General features: G+C 47.3%; 1 protein-coding gene across 1 annotated transcript in view; it reads right to left on the reverse strand.

Moving 5' to 3' along the window:
* Positions 1 to 227: 227 nt before the first annotated feature.
* The window catches only part of LOC126531228 (DNA repair protein XRCC1-like), a 113,294-nt gene continuing 93,881 nt past the window's right edge, over positions 228 to 19,640 (reverse strand). Inside the window, exon 14 of the mRNA XM_050178670.3 lies at positions 228 to 1,773. Within this exon, the coding sequence (XP_050034627.1) occupies positions 1,660 to 1,773 (114 nt within the window). The 3' untranslated portion in view covers positions 228 to 1,659. The remainder of the gene's footprint in view (positions 1,774 to 19,640) is intronic.

Here is a 19,640-nt window from a genome sequence, read left to right on the forward strand (position 1 = left end):
GAAGCGAACATGAACGGTGAAGTCGTGCCACTACGCGACAACGAACGTGCTTGCACAGCCTGAGAATGTCGCAACGACAAATAGCTGCGCGTGCGACGGTATATGAGAGCAGGAAAAAATAGTTCTGTCTATGCAGTCAACTACCAGTAATAAAAACAAAAACCAAACAAACGTGCAGAAATTGAAAGCGATCGGTCCAGAGCAGAGAAGAGCAAGAGACGTACAGCTGCACGTGCAAATTTTATTTACAAGGCTTTTGGCAGAGCGCAGGTACACGAAGCCGTTTTTCAAGAACGCCAGGAATCAGCATACAAAATAAGCACTTATTACGGCTACACACTACATTTTAATAAGATAAAAACAGTGACATTAAGACTGCAGCAAAAACAATAGTAAACAACGGAATACCAGTAACAAGATTTCGAATCACTGAACTTCGCATAGATAACTAGCAGACTGGGAACATCAGTAAGAGATGGAGGAATACACAGTAACATAGAGAGGAACAATATTATAGTGCCGCTACTGCAAGCTGCCAGTGAGAGAAGTTCGACCGGCTATATTTTCAATGAAGAATTGAACTAAATGCTGCAACTGTTTCCTCGTTCTTAAGAAAAAAATATACCTGTATGTTCATTTTAAGGAATGTGCCCCATAAGCTTATTTTTCACAGCTTTTGTAACTGTAAGATCCATATATATTTTTTTATATTATTGCGTGAACCGCGCGATACAAATCAGTTCCTGTCGTGAAAACTGAAATGAGGAAACTGGGCCCCGATTTCTCTTGCTTTACACTGCAACATAACACGTACATAAGTATAATTAAACTTCACGATCATTTTTATGCGTCGTAGGGGAGTACCAAACGGTAATAGGCTCGTTTAACGCATAAAGCGCTAAAGTATTTTTCTGTCAAAGCAGTCGCACGAAGCTCTTGTGCTACCGGAATCAATATTCCAAGGCAAGAAAAAAAAAAAACTCTAGATCACGTGGAAACATCCCAAGACGAGGAAATTGGTATAAAATAAAACACATATAAAAGACATCTTTTTTTTCTTAAGATGAAAAATGAGTGAGAGAGAGAAACCGAACACATGCCTGTATTTACAACGAGACAGTCCTGTCAAGTTTTGGAAATATGCTGCAGTATGACCAAGGGCTCCAGAAAAGACGAAGCATTATTTTTAGAAATAATCACCAGGCTCCAAGAGACAGAATACACATCACATAAAACATAGCTTGATTCTACCAAAAAAAGTACCGCAGTGAAAATGACAGAGCAAACTCTACGTGGGGCGCGACTGCAAATCAAATCGCGATCTTTCTTGATGTACAAACTCTGAAACAACTAAACTAAAATATAAAGTTAAAAACACAATAAAAGCAAACCTTCAAATCGAGGTTTAAAGGAAACAGATGATCGCCACACAAATACAAAACCGTCTATTTCCAGCATCTTTGGGCAGCGTTAGTGGCGTTAACAACGACGACCAGTCCCTATTAGCTCTGCCAACTACCGCAGCAGACTCATCTAATGTGCTTGCAGCCGCTCATTTGTTACAGTAACTGAGCAACAACAGAAATAGAAACACAGCGAGCAAAGAACAGGGTTTTCCGTTCGTAACTACGTTCTAACGCTGCGCTGGTTACGCGTTTACTACTCCGGGCAGGCGACCACGAAAGGCTGGTACGGCACACTGCGGCTTGCCTCGTGACAGCGGGTCACCCAACGGGGCCGCAGGAACACCAGCGTCTCGTTCGCACACAGCGCCTGCAAGGACGAAGGTTTCAAAGTCAGAGAGAGGCAACACCCGTGAAGAGTAAACAATAGAGAGAAAGCAGAGACAGAAAGAAAGATACTGGCTTCAATCCTAAACTATAGAGACATTATACTTTCTGATAGCCTGGTATGCTAACCTGTGCGCAGGCTGGGAGACCGAATGAGGCACAGAGAAAGATATTACGATAGAAAAGCTGAGAAGTTGGCCTGAATCAAAGCTGTGACTTGCTACTCAGCAGAGAAAGGAAAGAAAAGGGAAAAGCGTTGATGCTGAGGACGCAAATGGTGGTTTGAATAAAGGCCAACAGCCAGCACTCTTTATATCTTCCAGTCCAGAACAGTATGAAGCAAAAATACGACGACAGCCTATTGACGCCGCAGGCATGGGTCCAGACAAAGGTTGGTTGACGAACTTTGGCAAAAGTTCAACCAGTGATTGTCTTTACATAGCATACAAGCAGGCAGCTGCACAACAGGAGGTCTATAGTATCGGGTATATATAGTACTCCTTGCAGTTGTAGATGAGGCACAGTGCTAACACAAAAACAATCGGCACAAACACGCATGAACACACCGAACCCATTTACGAAGCCTCATTCAGATCCGCAAACCCAAAAAAGCCCATAAGCATCCTTGTTTCGCGCAACTCGCAGGCGGTGCTTCTCCGCGCTGAGAATGTCCCGCAGCTCTAGATAGGGAGCCACCTTGCAAATGTAACACGAACTTCATACGTAATTGGATAAGCAGCGGATGAGCGCAAAATTAATCTAACAACAGAACAAGTGAACATTAACGCCCTCCGGAAAACAGCACACAGAAGATATACTGATGAAAGTGCTCACTGAATTTCACGCGATAAGTAGCAAAGGCCCCGTTAAACATGGCACGTTGAAACCAGAGAGAAACATGGGAGGGAGGGAGATGAAAGCAAGTCAAGGCATGCAACCCTATTGCAAAAACCAGCGTCTTCCAGTGTGAAACCAGCGCGTTTTTTTTGGCACTGGATCGCACTGGGTACGCTGGCGCTCGCTGGGACTAACTGGGACACCAGTGAGAACGCTGGATAAGAGCTGGGTCACACTGGAAGAGACGCTGGTTCCACTGCCATGACGCTGGGGAGCACTGGTTCGTGCTGTACAGGTGCTGGTTCTCGCTGCAGTTCGCTGGTTCGCACTGGAAACTGCGCTGGTTGTGTTTGTGTCGCGCTGGTTCCAGTACGCAAGGACGAGCGCTGCTGAATATTAAATGCTTTACACAATTTCATCATTTGATACTAGTCTCTTGTCCTAAATAACGCTATATCTTGGGATCATAAAACCCTAGTTCGTGTCGCAGTTTGGAATAAAGGTGCGTGAGCTGCACTGTTTATTCATGGACATTTGACACTAAAGATCACTTTCGCTTTCTTATTTTTCATTTTCCCTTTTGACTGGGCGGATAGCTAAATTCTTGAACGAAACCACGCAAACGCAGAGGACGCCGCGTTTTTTAGTAGTTTGCACGTAACATATGACTGGGAGCTGTCGCCGTTGTCGCAGTGTTGTGGAGTGGACATGAAACGGAGAAGTGGTTCAGACGGGCGCGAACGGACCCCAAGTTCGAAGCCTATCACTGACTGATATTATCGCACCGATAACAAAGCTGAGGTGATTCGTGCGCTTCCACTTTCCCTATTGCACTAAAGAAAGTTCTGAGGCTCAAATACACACATTTTAGCTTTCGCCAGCTACCCGCGCCAAGATCAGTACCCACCGAAGCTTAGGCCTAGCGTATCCGCCGAGTCCGTCTTCACGCTATCGGCGCGTCTAGGCTCAGGAATCAAGAAGTTTAACAAGGCTAAATCACTCTATATTTCAGCTTTCGCATCGGTGTTCTTAAATAAACAATTTTTTCATGTCTACAGTGCCAGCACAAGAAACGATGACCGCCTATGTGACGCGTCATAAACACAGTGCTATCGCCGAAGGCACCCAGCACTAGCCTGCGCTTCTGTGACGAACATATATGACTAAACAGACTTGTTGACTCAAAGGCATCACTGCACTAAGGAAACGTTGCATATCCATCGCGTGAAGAACAAGAAACGGCTATCAATATCGGCAGTAACAGCCCATACAGCGTCCCGGGTCGGCGCTTCATTTAGGACCTTTTTCGAAGTTAAAATACCAATCGCAAGTGAAAATCGATGCTGTGGCACTTCCGAGCATGCTACTGAATACGGACAGCACATTTTTCTTTGTAGTACAGGCGTGAGTTTTAGTTGCTGGGCGATAGCGCACCTACAATGTCTGTGCGAGACGTAGCTCTGCGAAACAAAAACTGCTTCTAGATTTTGACATGGCAAATTATCCGTGCATGTTCGTCTGCTGGCGTGGCGTAGCGGTAAAGTGCCGGGCTTGGGATCTGTAGGTCGGACGATCGAATTCTGGTCGAAGCAGTTTTATTTTTACGTTTATTTTTCCTTTTTTAATTGCACTAAAATGCTCTTTGTTGCTTTCTGTATTCACAAAATATATATACGGTGTCCAGGCATCGCATATTTAACGCGCTAGAGCTGTTTTTCGCACCAGTACGCCGCGCCTGCCCAGCATCCAGCGCGCGGCACTGGGCCCATAATCCGGCGCACTGGGTTTTGCAATAGGGAAGTTAACCAGAAAATCCGGTTTGCTACCCTATGCTGGGAGGTCGGGGAAGGGGGACGAGATAAGAGGGGAAAAGTGAGAGAGAGAATGAAACAGAGCTAACACACACAATCACTGCAGTTCACAGCACAGAGTAACAGTTATCAATCGCCTGCGCTAAAGAGCAAGTTTGTAGTCCTTAAGAACTGCAACTAAACGGACATACCATTTGCTACCACGGATAACGAGGCAAAAAATGAAGAGAGGAAATGAGGATTGTGAACACTCCGCTCCGCGCACGCATGACGGTTAGAACGGAGTGACAACACGGACGGCCACTCAGGCAGGTAGAGAGCTCAGGAAATGTAGTAGCGCTCGAGAGCATAGCACACAGAAAGCCACGGAGCGGCTATGACACGGAAAAAAAAAGCACGATAGACAAGCTAGAAACTATTCACTCCTTGCCCCGACGACTAGCGGGAGCGGGCGGCTGCGGTGCGCTTCGCAAAGAATAAATTACCGCCGCCGGCTCTCGGTGGTCCTGAAACCACAAAGAAGGAGCGGTTAAATAACAAAGAACGGAGCATAGGCGATCATGAAAGCCGCACTGCACGAGAGCAAATGATCGATTCATTGGGAATCCGCACTGCGCCGAACAGCGCCTTCGCAGGCACGGGGTAGGGGGGGGGGGGGGGGGGGAGGAGGAGGGGGGGAGCACATGTACTCGAGTACACCCTCTTGCGGCGCGACGCTATGCGCACTCCATTTGCAAGTCGATGTGCGCGATCGAGTTCGGCAACGTTACGTATCGGTAGAGCGGAGCAAAATGGGCGAGAAAGACCGGAACAGTGCGAACACGGTAACATCCAGCATAGAAGCTGTCCCCACGGCGCAATTCCGTGCCCACGCGACGTAAAAGAATTCTCGCCAAGTGCCACCGCACCGGCCCGTCTAGCCAACTACCCTTCCCCGCATTCGTTTTCTGGAAGTTCGCCAAAAGCACGCTTCTTTAAAAGGTGAATGAAAAAAAATACGAGGCACTTCGCACTGACAGTGCGAACGAAGACTGGCATTGTACAACGTGCGACGGCACAGCGCAGACGATGTGGCAACGTTTGACAACTACTGGGAACATCCTGTCTATTTCGACAGGCGCTTTTACGGCTGGTACGCTTACACCACATGCCGCACTCTTTCGTACACCATCCGATGAACCTGCATGAATGCAATTCGGTGTGAAGGCGAACCTCTCGCCGAACGAATGCATTGGCGACAGCAGCGCTAACCTGATCAGACACGGGACGATTTTACATGCGACACTATACAGGGTGTTTCAGCGAACACATTTTGTTTTTTTAATTGCCTGTGGCAGATAACACAATTCTAGTCCATGATCTGGTCTACTCGAAGAGGCGGACATTACTTGCACAGAAAATTGAAAAGCGTAATATAGTAATTTTTTGAAAATCGCTAATGAAGTTTCTAGCCAATTGCCTTGTGGCACATATTGCAATTTAAGAATCCTAGCGGGTGAGACTGCAATGCATATCCACGTAAAACCACCATTTACGAGATATGCGCCGCCAAACTTGCGGCAAAACTGCACGGTCGTTCCACTTAAGAAAACGCAATTTTATACATTGAAGCTTAAGAGCAACTGGAGAGCCAATACATTTATCCGCAAAGTTTGGGAATTAACCGAAACTGGTGTCATCCTGAGAATTCGTCCCAAGTGCGCCTTGCGATCTCCCCCGCTAGAATTTGTGAATTGCCATACGTGCCATAACGCAATCAGTTAAAAACTTAGTGAACTTTTCTAAATTAGTCAATTATGCATTTAATTTTTTTTTTTTTTTTTTTTGCAAGTAATCTCCGCCTCTTCGAGTAGACCAGCTCATGGACTAGAATTCTGCTATTTTCGACAGGAAACTTTTACAAGTTTTCGAAAGTGTTCGCTAAATAAACACCCAGTATGTGCGCCACTGTCGGGGGCGCTTATGCAGTGATGCATACCATCCTTCGATGCAACACCCCCGCAGGCAGCGAAATCCCCTAACGTGCTTCCGCAGGCCGCGCGATGAGTTGACCCCAAACGCCGTCAGAGTTCTTGCGACACACATCGACGTAGACACCTCTACGAGGTAGAGTAACTTTATCAATCACAAAAAGATAAACAGCGATGAAATACTTGAAGCTCTGAGATTCGTCAAAAAGTTTAGCTTAAGGTGTTCTGTGTGCGCGTTTTTTTCCCTACTCTCGATTTTTTTAACCATGTGCACCTGGTACGGTTACGCTGAGCACACAAACATGTTTTCATTGCGTCCGTAGAATAGCTAGATTAACTAAAATAGAGCTAGAATGCGTATCTAAATAGATATAATAACAAGAAATAGAACTATAATGGTTACATGGCTTATGCCATGCAGCCCTTTCTTTTCCTTAGAGCACGGAATGAGCAAAATGTAACCAGCCAGAGATTTCAATTTGTTTTAATTTTGATGCGTGATACACGATGAATGACGGGAGAAAAAGTTGCATTGAAGTAGCTTCTAAAAATATAAGAGACCACGGGATATTCAAACGTGCATATCACCGTGTGGAATGAAAACATCAAGCAGCTGATACAGCGAACTCATTACCCGACATCCGGAAAAAGAAAAAAAATAGCATTTGATGTCCGCTTTAACAACTTTTCTAAATTCTGGTTTTTTTCTTCCTTTGCCCTTTCTTCGTGCATAAAGGATAGCATCGCTGGAAAATCACGTGTGTGCGAGCACGCGTGCGGAAAAAATTTCTCAATGGCTACGGTGACCAGTAACGAGGAGGTGCACCAAAACTTGCATATGCGAAATTGTTTTCTTTTTTTTTTTTACCGATGTGTTTCTTAATCACGTCGTCGGAGCTTAATCACAACTCAGCGACCTCTAACAAAAGGCCATCGACAACTTCAAGCACGACTGCAGAACGCTGCCGCGATCAACACAAATTATATCAAGCCACATTCTTATTAGGTATGATGTGTCCCTGGCAGGACGAAGTTCGGGGCTAGCCCAAATTAGAATCAATTGCTCCGTAATAAATAACACGCCTATGCCGATAGCGTTTCCTGATCTTGGCTACGTGTTTGCATCTTGACCATAGGGAAGCAATGCTCAGAGCCTCGCCCGCATTAGAATTCTCATGCACGTGATCCCTGGTTACGCGGCCCAAGAAAAATATTCGCGAGCCACTCGGGACCGCGACGGGGCCTTCCTTGCGTCCGCCCAACCCTGAATATTTCAGCGCTCCCTAGCGGCGGCACTTAAGAGCTCGCAGCGAAGTGCATCAACTTCCGTCCGCTTCTCTCGCTCAGGCTCAATCTCCCAGTCATTAAGCGATCCACCGAGAAATTGGAGCTGGTTCTCGATTTTGGCCGGACTTCCCTGCCGGTCCGTTGGGCCCACAGCGCACCGTCAGGCTCCTTCGTTATTCATGCCGCGGCTGCTTCGCCCCCCCCCCTCCCCATTCCTTCCCCTCCTAACCCACGCACCACATAATGAAGGGCTCGTTTCACGTTTCGCGGACACGCGTGCAAGTAAAGAAAAGACCCCCTGCCCTTCTCATCACAAAATATGCAAACACACGTCGGCTCGCCTCAGAACACTGCGCACCCATCCCCTCCCCCAACAAAAGGGAGGAGGATGAGGATCGAATAACATTTATTAGTTCCAAAGTAACTAAGGCCCCACTCCGGGCCTCTTGGGTGGATTCGGGTCTTCTGGCCCAGTAAATTCGCGATGTGCTACGTGGCAACCGGCCACCAGACCTATTAGTGTGCCCGAGGGGGGAGTGGTGCACTCTTCCCAGCTGCCCGGACGCTTGCAGTAAGAAAATAGTTTGACAGCATGGTGTTTTCGGAAGTGAATGTACCAGGCACTACCACAACGTGTGCGTACCATACAGGTAGAGGCTACGACACTATCTACAGGTTGGGGAGCCTGCGTCACTGTTATTGTTCATTTGGTTTATTAGTGGAGTTTAACGTCTCTAAACTACGCTGGGGCTAGGAGAGCAGCCGCAGTAGAGGACTCCGACATAATTGGGAATACCTTAGGTTCTTTAGAGTGTACATAAAAAGAACAGCAAACGGGCGTTTCAATGCGTAAGCATTCTTTAGCGAGCACCCCAGCTAAATCTAGAACTAAAATTAAATTAAGGAGCTTTACGTGCCAAAACCCCGATCTGATTAGGAGGCACGCCGTAGTGAACAGCAAGTTGTACACAACATAGAGTTTCATACAATTACTAGAGGGTACTGTGGCGCTAGTGTCTACGGGAGCTGCAAGCAGGGCAATTCAGCCAGCATGGGAATGATGGGCAGTACATGGATTTGCCTAAACTTCGTCCTTCTGGCTTTAAATGGCTTCGTGGCTTTGCAAGGTGATCATTTTTAAGAAAGTACTGCGTTATAAATTATTAATTAAATATTACTGAAATTGCCCGACAACAGGATTCGACCACGGGACCTCTAGCACAGAAGCCCGATATTGAAGCCGTTACTGAAGCTGTTGCGCCACGGACGCATGGAAAAGCGGAATAACTGTAATTAGCAGCGATTATATGTGCTTGCAGTCTTATTACCTTCTGCATTAAAAACCAATTGGTTTGAAACTTTGTACAATTTATGCCCAAATAAAGCGGAATAAACGAAGCCACCACAAAGTCTGAAGCCCGAAGCACGAAGATAAGACAAATTCATGTACTACCCATCATTCATTGGTAGCTGAACGATCGCAGCGCCTAAGTACCCTCTAGTAATTGTTGGAAACTCTACGGCGCGCATTTCTATGCCTGCCCAACGAGCAAATCCGTCCGTCCGTCAGTCACGTAAGACAAATCGCTAGACAGGAATTATTGCATAAAAAAATTTGCGGATCCCATGCACTGTGGAAGTGATGTAAGCGAAGCTTTGTATGCTCTTTGCTTTGACTGACGATAATTAGCGATGATGCTGGCGGCGAATGTGTAATTTCTTCACCATTTAGTCCACTACAAGAGTGGTGAGTTGATGTTAAACGTTACCTTGCGTGGACCACCGCTCTTTATCTGCGTAGTCCACAGAACACACGGGGAGACGTGTTTGCTTGAGGCGTAGTGCGTCAATGTTCATAATGTCTGAGACGCTTGAGCATCATATTGCCTCACATGTCACATCGCATCGTGGCAGAAGTGTTAAACTTTAATTGAATAATGGGGCTCTACGTAATCCAATTATTATAATTGTATGTATACATTCTATACAGACATTCGCGGTCTGCACCCCGCTTCGATGCGCAGTGAAGACGCTCCTGTTCCGCGCGACGCTTCTTTCGGGTCTGGGTGTCCTCGACGTTGAGCGCACGCTTTGGAGCCATTTTACCGGCAGGTGCTTACGAACTCCTTCTGCATACGTAGCTAGTACGCTGTTGAGACGCCAGCTCCAAGCGCTCTCTTCAGGCTATGGACGCTTCTAATGTTTACACTATCACAGCACAGCACATGCATTTTTGTTACGTAGGAAAAGCACGCACAGAACATGCCACACGCACAAACTGCGAAACGCTGCCGCGGCGGCGCCGGCCGGAATGCGCGGAGGCGAGAGCCATCTGCTGGTGTTGCAAGAAATCCATCGGCACGCGCGAGCAAGACCACAGCAGCAGCTGCAGCGCCCAGAGAGTCGGAAGAACAGGCCAAGAAAGCTTCGCTTGAAATCAAAATAAATTCGAAAGAAAATTCATCGACGATCACGATACTCAGTAATGCGTAATTTGAGCGCAGCTCTATACGTGTTTTCATTTCGCGACATACTGGCTGGTGCTGACAATCTGTCTCGTGCGGCACGTTGCAAACGGAGCGAAGTGTGGCGCGACTGCCTCGCTATTCTGGAGATCGCGAGAGCCAGCGCACAGGTGCAACCGCCGCCGACAGACCTTCCAGATGATATGCTGTAAGAGTGGTGTCAGGCATGTAATGCCTTAGCGAAATCGACGAATATGAAATCTATCTGAGCGCGCCCATGCCGTCGTCCGACTCATCCACGCTAAGGAGGCGGTTGACGGGAAGAACCTGACCTCATCAAAAACTAGGAGCACGGGATTTATTTACAACGTCTACATGAAGGGTGGAGAACGTTACATTTCATCAGTCTAGCATGACAGCAACGAAGCGCCCCGAGCAACCGAAAACGGCTGCTTAAACACCCTCTGTCCTCCCTAGATCCCCAGGCGAGGGAAAACTGCCCTCCAACCTTCGTCCAATCGGTGCATCCAAAGTCATCGATGTACCCGCCTTTGAGGGCAAGGGTTTACAAACTCACTTCCCCCCCCTTTTTTTTTTTCACTGAACACACCGAGTGGAGAGGGTCCTCGTAGACAGATGTCACGCTTGGCTCAAGCTGGCGCGTCTTGATTCCAGAGCTGATTCCGCAGTCAGCTGCCACGTATGTCAAATGACCGTTACGATTACCGGAGTCCGTGGGCGTGCGCCGTAAAGCACCCTTTACCAGGAGTTCTCTTGCTCCAATTACACCGTGAAGGCGACAGCGAACCAACTAACGATACTTGGTCCGCCAAACGTGGCTAGCCTTGCTGGCGCCATGGGGCTCTCCGAAGAAAGCGCACTGTTGGCTACACGAGGCGATTCTTCGCAGCGAGCTGGGAAATGTTCGAAAGTCACTACCCAGCAGGCCGATCGTAACAGCGCACTACTGTGGTGCCACCTCGTAGCCATCGTGGCAGCACTGCGCTTTTGTTCTCACGCTTTCACCGTACTCTCTTCCATTTTCCACCACACGGTTCCACTGCACCCTCCTCTCCGCTTTCCTCCTCGCGTCTTTCATGGTCCGCGTTCGCTATCATCTTTCGCTGTGCTCCTTCGCTCTGTTACGCCGCTGACGCCGACGTTCTCCGCAAGAACGAAAACCTAAGATCTGCGCTCTAAAAACATTGGCAGTTGTGAGTTTCGAACCTACGGCCCCACGCTCAAAAGCCGAGTGTCTTACCTTCTGAGCTAAAAACCCACTTATTTTTCTCCTTGTTGCATGGAATTGTGCGCAGTGTCGTGCGAAAATTAGTTACATTACATTTAGACACACATGATAAACATGCTACGCTGTCCAATGAAAATTCAAAAATCGAGCAAACACAAGCGTCCAGAAGCGAAATCCACTCAAGAACGCGATCAAAGGTTCCAACCACGCAACGCACTTGAGCAGCCTCTTTACGAAAGACAGACCTTGCCGAGCGAGGTGGCTCGGCACGCCTGTCGATCATGCGACTTCTACAACTAATAGAATCCTAATAACATAAACAAATCATACGGTGTACTACTGACTATTTTTGAAACGAAGGAACCGGATACCTTAAGATATCGGAGGGAAACACTCATGCTTGCAGAACGTGAACATATCTGAACCATATGAATGTTAAGTACCGGCGGTAGAAAACAAATCTCAAAGGACAACAGTTTCTATGAAGGCTGTGTTAAATGTTTTGGTGATGGTGGTAGAAAAGTCATCTCTAGGACTACAAGTACAGCCGACTTGAAGCATTGTAGAAATCAGAAAAATTCCGACTTTGCGAAAATTTAATGCCAAACAAGCCACATCCCCGATGCGTTTCGGTGGTCGTGGGTTGCGCCGTCCGTTAGTGTGTTCCTTTACCGACCGAAATTCCACTGATCCCAGAGGGCTCATGCGCTTCGCATCGCGCTACGACGACAGATAAACAGTCAATGAGTGAATCAATAAGGCGTGAAGAGGGGTTTAATGGGTCTCACCACGGTTGATAATGGTTCGACGCGTATGGATCAGTTGCTAAAGAGCGATAAGGGCTTATGATGGTATGAGTAACTATGATAACGCTGATAAGGATCGAAAAGTGTGATAATTATTGGACTGAGTCCGATAACGTTGATAAGGACCGATAATAGTTTCTAAGGGTCGGATCATATCCGATAAGGATGATTAAGACAGATAAGGGTTGATATGGATCGGATCGGCTGCGATAAGGTTTGCTAAGAGTCCGATAAGGTTCATAACCGATAAGGGTTGATGGCGGTCGGATCTAGTCCGATAAGAGTTTATCATTTTTTAACACCGGTCGGATCAAGTTTGAAAGCGTGGTACGACACCGGGCTGCGTGGAGATGAGCAAGTGGCACAATGCTGACGCATACTTATACAACTCCACTTGAGTTTCTGCGCGGTTATTTTTTTTTTTTTCACTTAGTATTTTCTCGTCTTCGAGGTTTTTAGCGTCGTCACGCCTTAAAGAACATGTTACACATCGATGACATCTTGCAGTAGGCACACTTTATTCTTTCGCCGAACTATACTCTGCCACCTCTCAAAACAATGTTCCCAGGTAGCATTCTTAGGAACGGCGTAAGGCGCATGCGTTTATATTGCAGCACATATAAAAAGATATCGCAGACTGCTGCTTTGCACTCACTCATAATTTTAAATAAAATTGTAATTTGTAGTTCGCACCGTTCAATAGAACACCTATCATTGTGGTTCACCCGGTTCTGGTTAATCTAAACATTCAGTTATTCACAGCTCACGTATCTGCAACAGCTAGTTTCTCATACATGGCGAGGTGGATATACGATGGTGCTTTTTTTTTATTGAACCCAACGAACCATTTAAGCAAAATGTCGAGTTCTTTACTGAGCAATGCACACCAAAACATTCGATCTTGCTATTAACTCTCAGCGAAAACAAAGCAGACATAAGAGCAAGATTTTTTTTTAACTTGTTAGAATAAAAATGCAGGTAAATGTACTGAAACATAATTTAAACCGAACGCCACCATTCTGAGCACGCTCGCATGTACCAGCGTGACATTCCAATGCCGCCCACCAAATTCCTGGCGGCATCGTCGACAGCGCACATCAGTCGGGCACGGGAGCGGGGGAACGTATACGGTGGTTGCACAAGCTCAAGAACGAAGCACGTGGAGCAAAGAGTTTCCGACAAGAAGTACAAGAAGGAACTCTGCAGCTAGCACCTACGGCAGCTGCAACTGGCAGTTCATCCAGACGGGAATTATGGGTAGTGCCATCCATGGATTTACATGAACTTCGTGCTTCCGGCTTCAAACAGCTTTGTGACGTTGCAAATTGATCATTTTGAACAAAATGTACCGCTCCCAACGCAACGATTCGCAATGATTGCGAGTGTGCGCAGACGCTTATTCCCTTCATGCGTTTGTATAGAAGAATGATTGCTTGGAAATTTAGAGAGGCAATGCGTAATAAATAGCGCTACAAGAACATCTGAAGCCATAAGCAAAGCAAATTATAGGACTCCGTTTACTATCAACCATCCACACGGTAGATCTGAACGGATGGATGAATGGATGCTAGCGCCCCCTTTGGAATGGGCTGGTGGGTTGCGCCACCACCATCACAATGTCAGTGTTCCCTCTAGTGGTCATAGTAGGGAAACTACAATATGCAGCACTCCTCTTGGGAGCGTCTCTGAGGAGGAAGAAGAGCTCGTGTGGCTTTCTGGGCCAAGGCCCAGAACTCAACCCCGACAGACTTGAGCAGAGCGCATCGTCCAGTGTATGCGCATAACTTGAAGTCATCTTTTCTCTTTCGTTCCCCCATTCCCGTCCCCAGGTGTACGGTGGCAAGATGGACAAAGCGCATAGTTAACTTGTCTTTGTTTATTTTATATATATATATATATATATATATATATATATATATATATATATATATATATATATATATATATATATGGAGGCGCGGGTGCGCAGCCACGGTTGTAACGCCACGCTGGTAACGCACTCGCTCCACAGCGGAACCGCGTGCCGACATTGTTAGACAAAAGGAAATAACTAAAGAAAAAAAAGAGCCGACGCAGCAAGAGCGGCGCCTATACTCGAAGAAACGCGCTGGCGTTTTCTGAAACTGAAATGACATTACGTATACAAAATAACACTCGTGCGCGCCGACGACGCGAGCGCGGAAAGGCGCACCTGTTATGTGCACGGCACCTTCAATGACAACGCCTTCTCGGTTTTTTGTTTTTGTTTTTTTCATCTTAAACTTGAAAGAATCGTGCATGAGACCGCGGCAAGCGCGAAACTTGATTAGCATTTCCCGTTTCCGAGAATTTCTTCCGCTGCCAAAATTAGCATTTTTCCCGCTTCCGCTTCCGAGATCTCGACCCCGTGCGGTCGCCCCCTTGCTGTACGACGAGGTTGTGCAGCTTCTGCGGCTCGAGAATGTGGCGCGCGAAAAAGAAAAAAAAACGTGAGGAAAGAAAGAAAGATAAACTTTTTTTTTCACGCCGCCCTCGGCAAATATAAGGAAGGTAATAACTTATTTCTATAACAGCCCCCTATCTTGAAGTAAAAAGAAAAACAAATTCAATCAAAGAAGACAGCGCGGTTACTTGCTTACATGCGGGCCCCAGAAGTATCGGGAACCGATGCGGCTCCTGCAGAATCAGCAAGGCTGCGCGAGTTTCTCGAGACCGCTGCTTGCAGTCACGCGAGCGCGGTATAGTGGAAGCGATGTTCACAATGCGCACTCCTGGCGCACGCACTCTAACAAGTGTCGCAACGAACGTCGATTCGGAAGTTCAGACGGACGGTTTGCGGTGCGAGTTGGTATTACATTCTCGACGCGACAAGCGCGAACAGACCTCGAAAGTTCCTATTGTTGATGCGAATGTCAGACTTGTTAAAGGACTCCTGGAACGCCCCTTGAGCTCGGTGACACGCTCCGCGTGAAAAGCGTCAAATCGCGAACATCCGAGGCTTACAAGGGAAAAGTTACAAGGGAGTTTACAAGGGAAAAGTAAATATATAGCGCCCCGTATTTTTCGAACGACAACTGTCGAACGGCTGCCAGGTGCCATCACGTGGCACCCTTCCGTAGAATACAGCCATTTGGCGACCGTTTTTGACCACGTACTGCCCGCGCGCACACGCTTTGGCACGGGTGCGCACCATTTCAGATGTGCCAGGCACTACAGAAAACCGCGAGGCGGCTGTTTTTAACGCGTCCTGCCAATCAAATCGCCGCTCAAAGTTCCGTGTCTCTCAGACAGCTCTGTCCCATGCTCACCTCGAAAGGCACTTGCAAACCACTACAGTCAGTGACGAGTCAAGAATGCAGGAAAAGTTGTGATGCGCCTGCCATTCGTCTCTCCACGCCTTACAGTTACCACTGTATCGTCAGTTCGCGTGCGTGCGTGCGTGCGTGCGTGCGTGCGTGCGTGCGTGCGTGCGTGCGTGCGTGCGTGCGTGCGTGCGTGCGCGCGTGGGGGGGGGGGGGGGGGGGTCAAAACACAGTGTGATCGAAAGGCCATAGTGTAGGCCATGGAGATGATACACTGTAAAATGAATGGTCCGGTTTATAAATTAGTAGACACTGCGTATCACTTGCACCCCATGAACAAGAAGTTTCCCCAGAGAGTCGCGACGAGTTTCTTAAGAAAGCAGGGACACAAAGGACAAAGGAGTGGGAGACGATGGCGATGCGATTCGCTGCTGGCGTATGCATGTGCATGTTCCTTTGAGGTCCACTGGCTGCTGCATTGCTGACCTGTCGCATTCTAGTGCTGAGCAGCTGAGCACGCGAGGTCGCCGCTTCGAGACTCCCGGCCGCGCACTTTGCGTTAGGTCTAAGCCCGGTAAGGAACATCACGTGGTCGAAATCAATCCTGAGCCAAAAATCACACGGCGTCTCTCATAGCCCCAGAGTTGTGTTGGCTCGTCAAATCCAATCGATCAATCAATAAATCGACAATAAATCAATACCTACCGAATGAACCGCATTCGTTTCAAATTGTTCTTCTGGTTTCCAGGAACGTTATCTTATAGCCTACCCTTTATTCGCTTCTAGACTGTTGTCGCAATTTCGCGACAAACCGAGCCTGAGTGCATAAATCCGAGCGAGAGGCTTAAAGAGAAATACTAATTTTCCTCTCATGTGTGGTCATCCAGCGAAAACGTGTGCACGTGTCGCCATCCCTGACTCATAACTCGTAACTCATGACTCATAATTCAAGTGTTCGAGGGCGAACACTTGAAGAACCTCCCGCGGCTGCGTACATTCAAGTGCACAAATTGAAGCCGCCATCTCTGCCGTACCAAATGTTTTACAGAGTGCCATAAGGTGCGAGACGGGTCACCTGAGTTTAAGCTTACTCAGGGCGAACACATGCGAATGTATAGGTATTGTTTTGAGCTAGATGCTCGTTTCAGTTGTTTTCAAACGAATTTACAAATCTCCCCAATGGTAACGAATGGTGGTGTGATAGTAATCTTGATGTTCTTACCAGACATATAAGTCGTTTGAAACGTTTAACTGTAATTCGAATTTGTTGCTCCGCGCCCAATAATTCAGGCTATGGCGCCCTACATTTGAGGGCATTTTACACCTTCATGCGGCTGTAAATGAAACTATCGAGACCCTCTGTTCCCCTTATACTTCTCGCTCGTCAGGACGTAAAGTATTTCTATAGTGTACTCCTGCGCGATAATTCTGCGACCTTCGGCAGTCCGTCCACCGTGTTCGTGTCGCACGAGGCCCGCAGGCAAGCCCGATCAGTGCTGATCTCATGTATAGCTTTTTGACTGCGTTTCATTAACGGGCCTCAAGGAAGTCGCTTTGGTAAAGGTCGCACATGCCCAGCCCAGCGTTGTCACACAGAAGCGCAGAAAAAGAAAAAAAAATTAAAGCGAGAGCAGATAACAGAGTTCATAACGAGACACCCCACATAGTCCCCACTACATCGTCGTAAAAAAGGCGCCCGAGGCGCTAGGGTAGACCTCCACAGAGTGCCGAAGCGCTGCGTCAGGTTTACTAACAAGCAGTTCCGAAATGCGAGCGCTAGAGAAAAAAAAAAGACGAACAGAGTGCAGCGAGGTCACAAAGTTCACTAGCGGTCTAACCAGACTTTACGTCCAACCTTCTCGACGACGGCCTTTCGTCCCGCTTCTCGCAGTTGGCAGATAACGACGCTTTAAAAAGTCGGATAGATGCCCCCATAACGCCTCCCGATAAAATACCTGGACAACATCTACCAACAAAATCCAAATATCTCACAAAAAAAAAAAACGATGCGACATTTTACGTAACCTGGACAAGTGTTCCGGCAAGGCGTCAGTGTATGCGTGCAACTGGGCTCTACTACAGCGGGTGCTCACGTTGACCATGCCATGAAAATGAGTAGCCCCACCGGAAGCCAGCAGTTTTAACCGATACTTAACTCTCTCTTCAAAACCTTGCGGGTTAAAACGTAAGAGCTCGATAACGTTTTGGCGGGCATAATGTCTCCCTTACGGCAATCGCGTTCGATTTGGGCTCTCCTCGGGCTTGAAAGCATCCACGCAGCATCTTGATGCGGCGCTTGACAAGGTTGAACGCGGATACAACGGTACCATGCTTGGCAGATAAGGAAAACCACACTACGGAGTACTGAACCATATTCAGCACAGCAACTCGTTTTCCGTATAAACACTGTTAAGAGCCAGGGTTAGCCAAACACATACCAAACGACATGTCGTAACTTTAATCACGGCGCCCTGTATCTCGAAGAGGCGGTCGGAATAAATAGGAATAGTGCTTACAAGAACAACGCTAAAGCAGTTTATACGGGTAAAGTATTATTTCAACACTCAATTCTCATTCATTTGGCAGGAAGACATTAATTAATGTAAAACAAAAAAAGAAAGACCAAACTTACCCTTCACGAATTTCACGCCATAACCTGAGGACCGATACGCTAGTGTGACGTCACAGATATAGAACTGCAACGCTCTCGTATTTGAGCTGTTTTAGCGCCAGTAAAGTTCTCGAAACCTCCGAAGTTCGGTCTCTAGTTTCTTTAGAATGCAATGCAGTCTTTCTTTACCTATAGACAATTTATTATGCCCGACTGGACGCTGTGAAACTCTGTGACGTCACGAGGAGCCCGTGCTGCTACTTCGTGTCGGCGTCGCCAACCCGGATCCGATGGTTCTTGCGTCTTTTACGGCTGCCCAAGTCTCTTTTCACATTGCGGTCCAAGTACGAGAACACAGCACGAAATCCGCGACGTCACACTGGCGTACCGGCCTTTTCGCTATTGCACAAGCAGTAATTTAGAAATACAACTCAACATTGCGCTGCTCCTTGGCGTCCCCTCAATGCGCCGATCAGTGTTTACAAAGACCTTAAGTGACGCCACGACAATACAATACAGGTGACTAAAACACACCAATTGTACGTCTAGATAATAGAGTGTTTTAGTTGAGCGTGTTTACGCTCCGCTAAGCAGTTAAGCGGAGCGGAAGCGCGAATGCGCATGCGCCGTCCGCTTAACCGTAAGCGGGATAGCGGAGCGAGGAACACGGTCCGCTTAGAAGCTGCCTGAGCGGAGCGTGCCGCGCAGCACTTTGGCTAGCGTTGGCGTCCGAACGGATTGGATTGGATGCCGAAAGCAAGCGCGCTGGCTAACACGTGGCGTTCCCCAAGACGGCGCTTTATTTTCCATTGGATAAAATGGACCGGTAACGCATTACAAGCGCACGTCTAGATACTTCATGGAGAAACAAGTTATATAATACATATATACGTTTTACGGTATAAGAGTGATCATAAAGTGTTTTTATTTTCTTTCATTACCCCGAATTTAGCCAGGGGGCGCTGCAACTACGAAAGGTCCGCTCCGCTACGCTAAACGTGCAACTAAAACGTGAAAATCGCCCGCCGCTCCGCTGTAGCTTAGCGGGGCCGCTCGGAGCGGAGCGTACCGTAAAGACGCTCAACTAAAACACTCTATTACCACGCGTACAGATTTTGTTGCTTTTTAGCCGGCCACCATTTTTCACCAGGCGATCAATGCTAAGAGGTGTCTTGCGCCGAACGTGTTGCGACCAACGAAACGATATAACAGCGATCATGTGGTGAATACGATCCGCGGCAAAATAAAAAAAGAAAATGACAGTCACTTTAGCATACGCTAAAGAGGATGAAGGCGAAAGCCTGCGCGCTTCCGAAACATTCACTACATTACTTGACATTTTCATTCAAAGGCGTTGTTACATCCTTTTACTTGTTGTCTCCCACCAAAGGTCGTGGGTTCGAGTGCCTTAATTAACTTTGCCTTAATTAACTGCGTCTTCATTAACTGTGCCTTCATTAACTGTGCCTTCACTAACTGTGCCTTCTCTAACTGTGCCTTCTCTAACTTCGCCTTTTTTAACACCCAAGGTCG

Source organism: Dermacentor andersoni, chromosome 5 (assembly GCF_023375885.2).
Source record: "Dermacentor andersoni chromosome 5, qqDerAnde1_hic_scaffold, whole genome shotgun sequence".
Lineage (NCBI taxonomy): Eukaryota > Metazoa > Arthropoda > Arachnida > Ixodida > Ixodidae > Dermacentor > Dermacentor andersoni.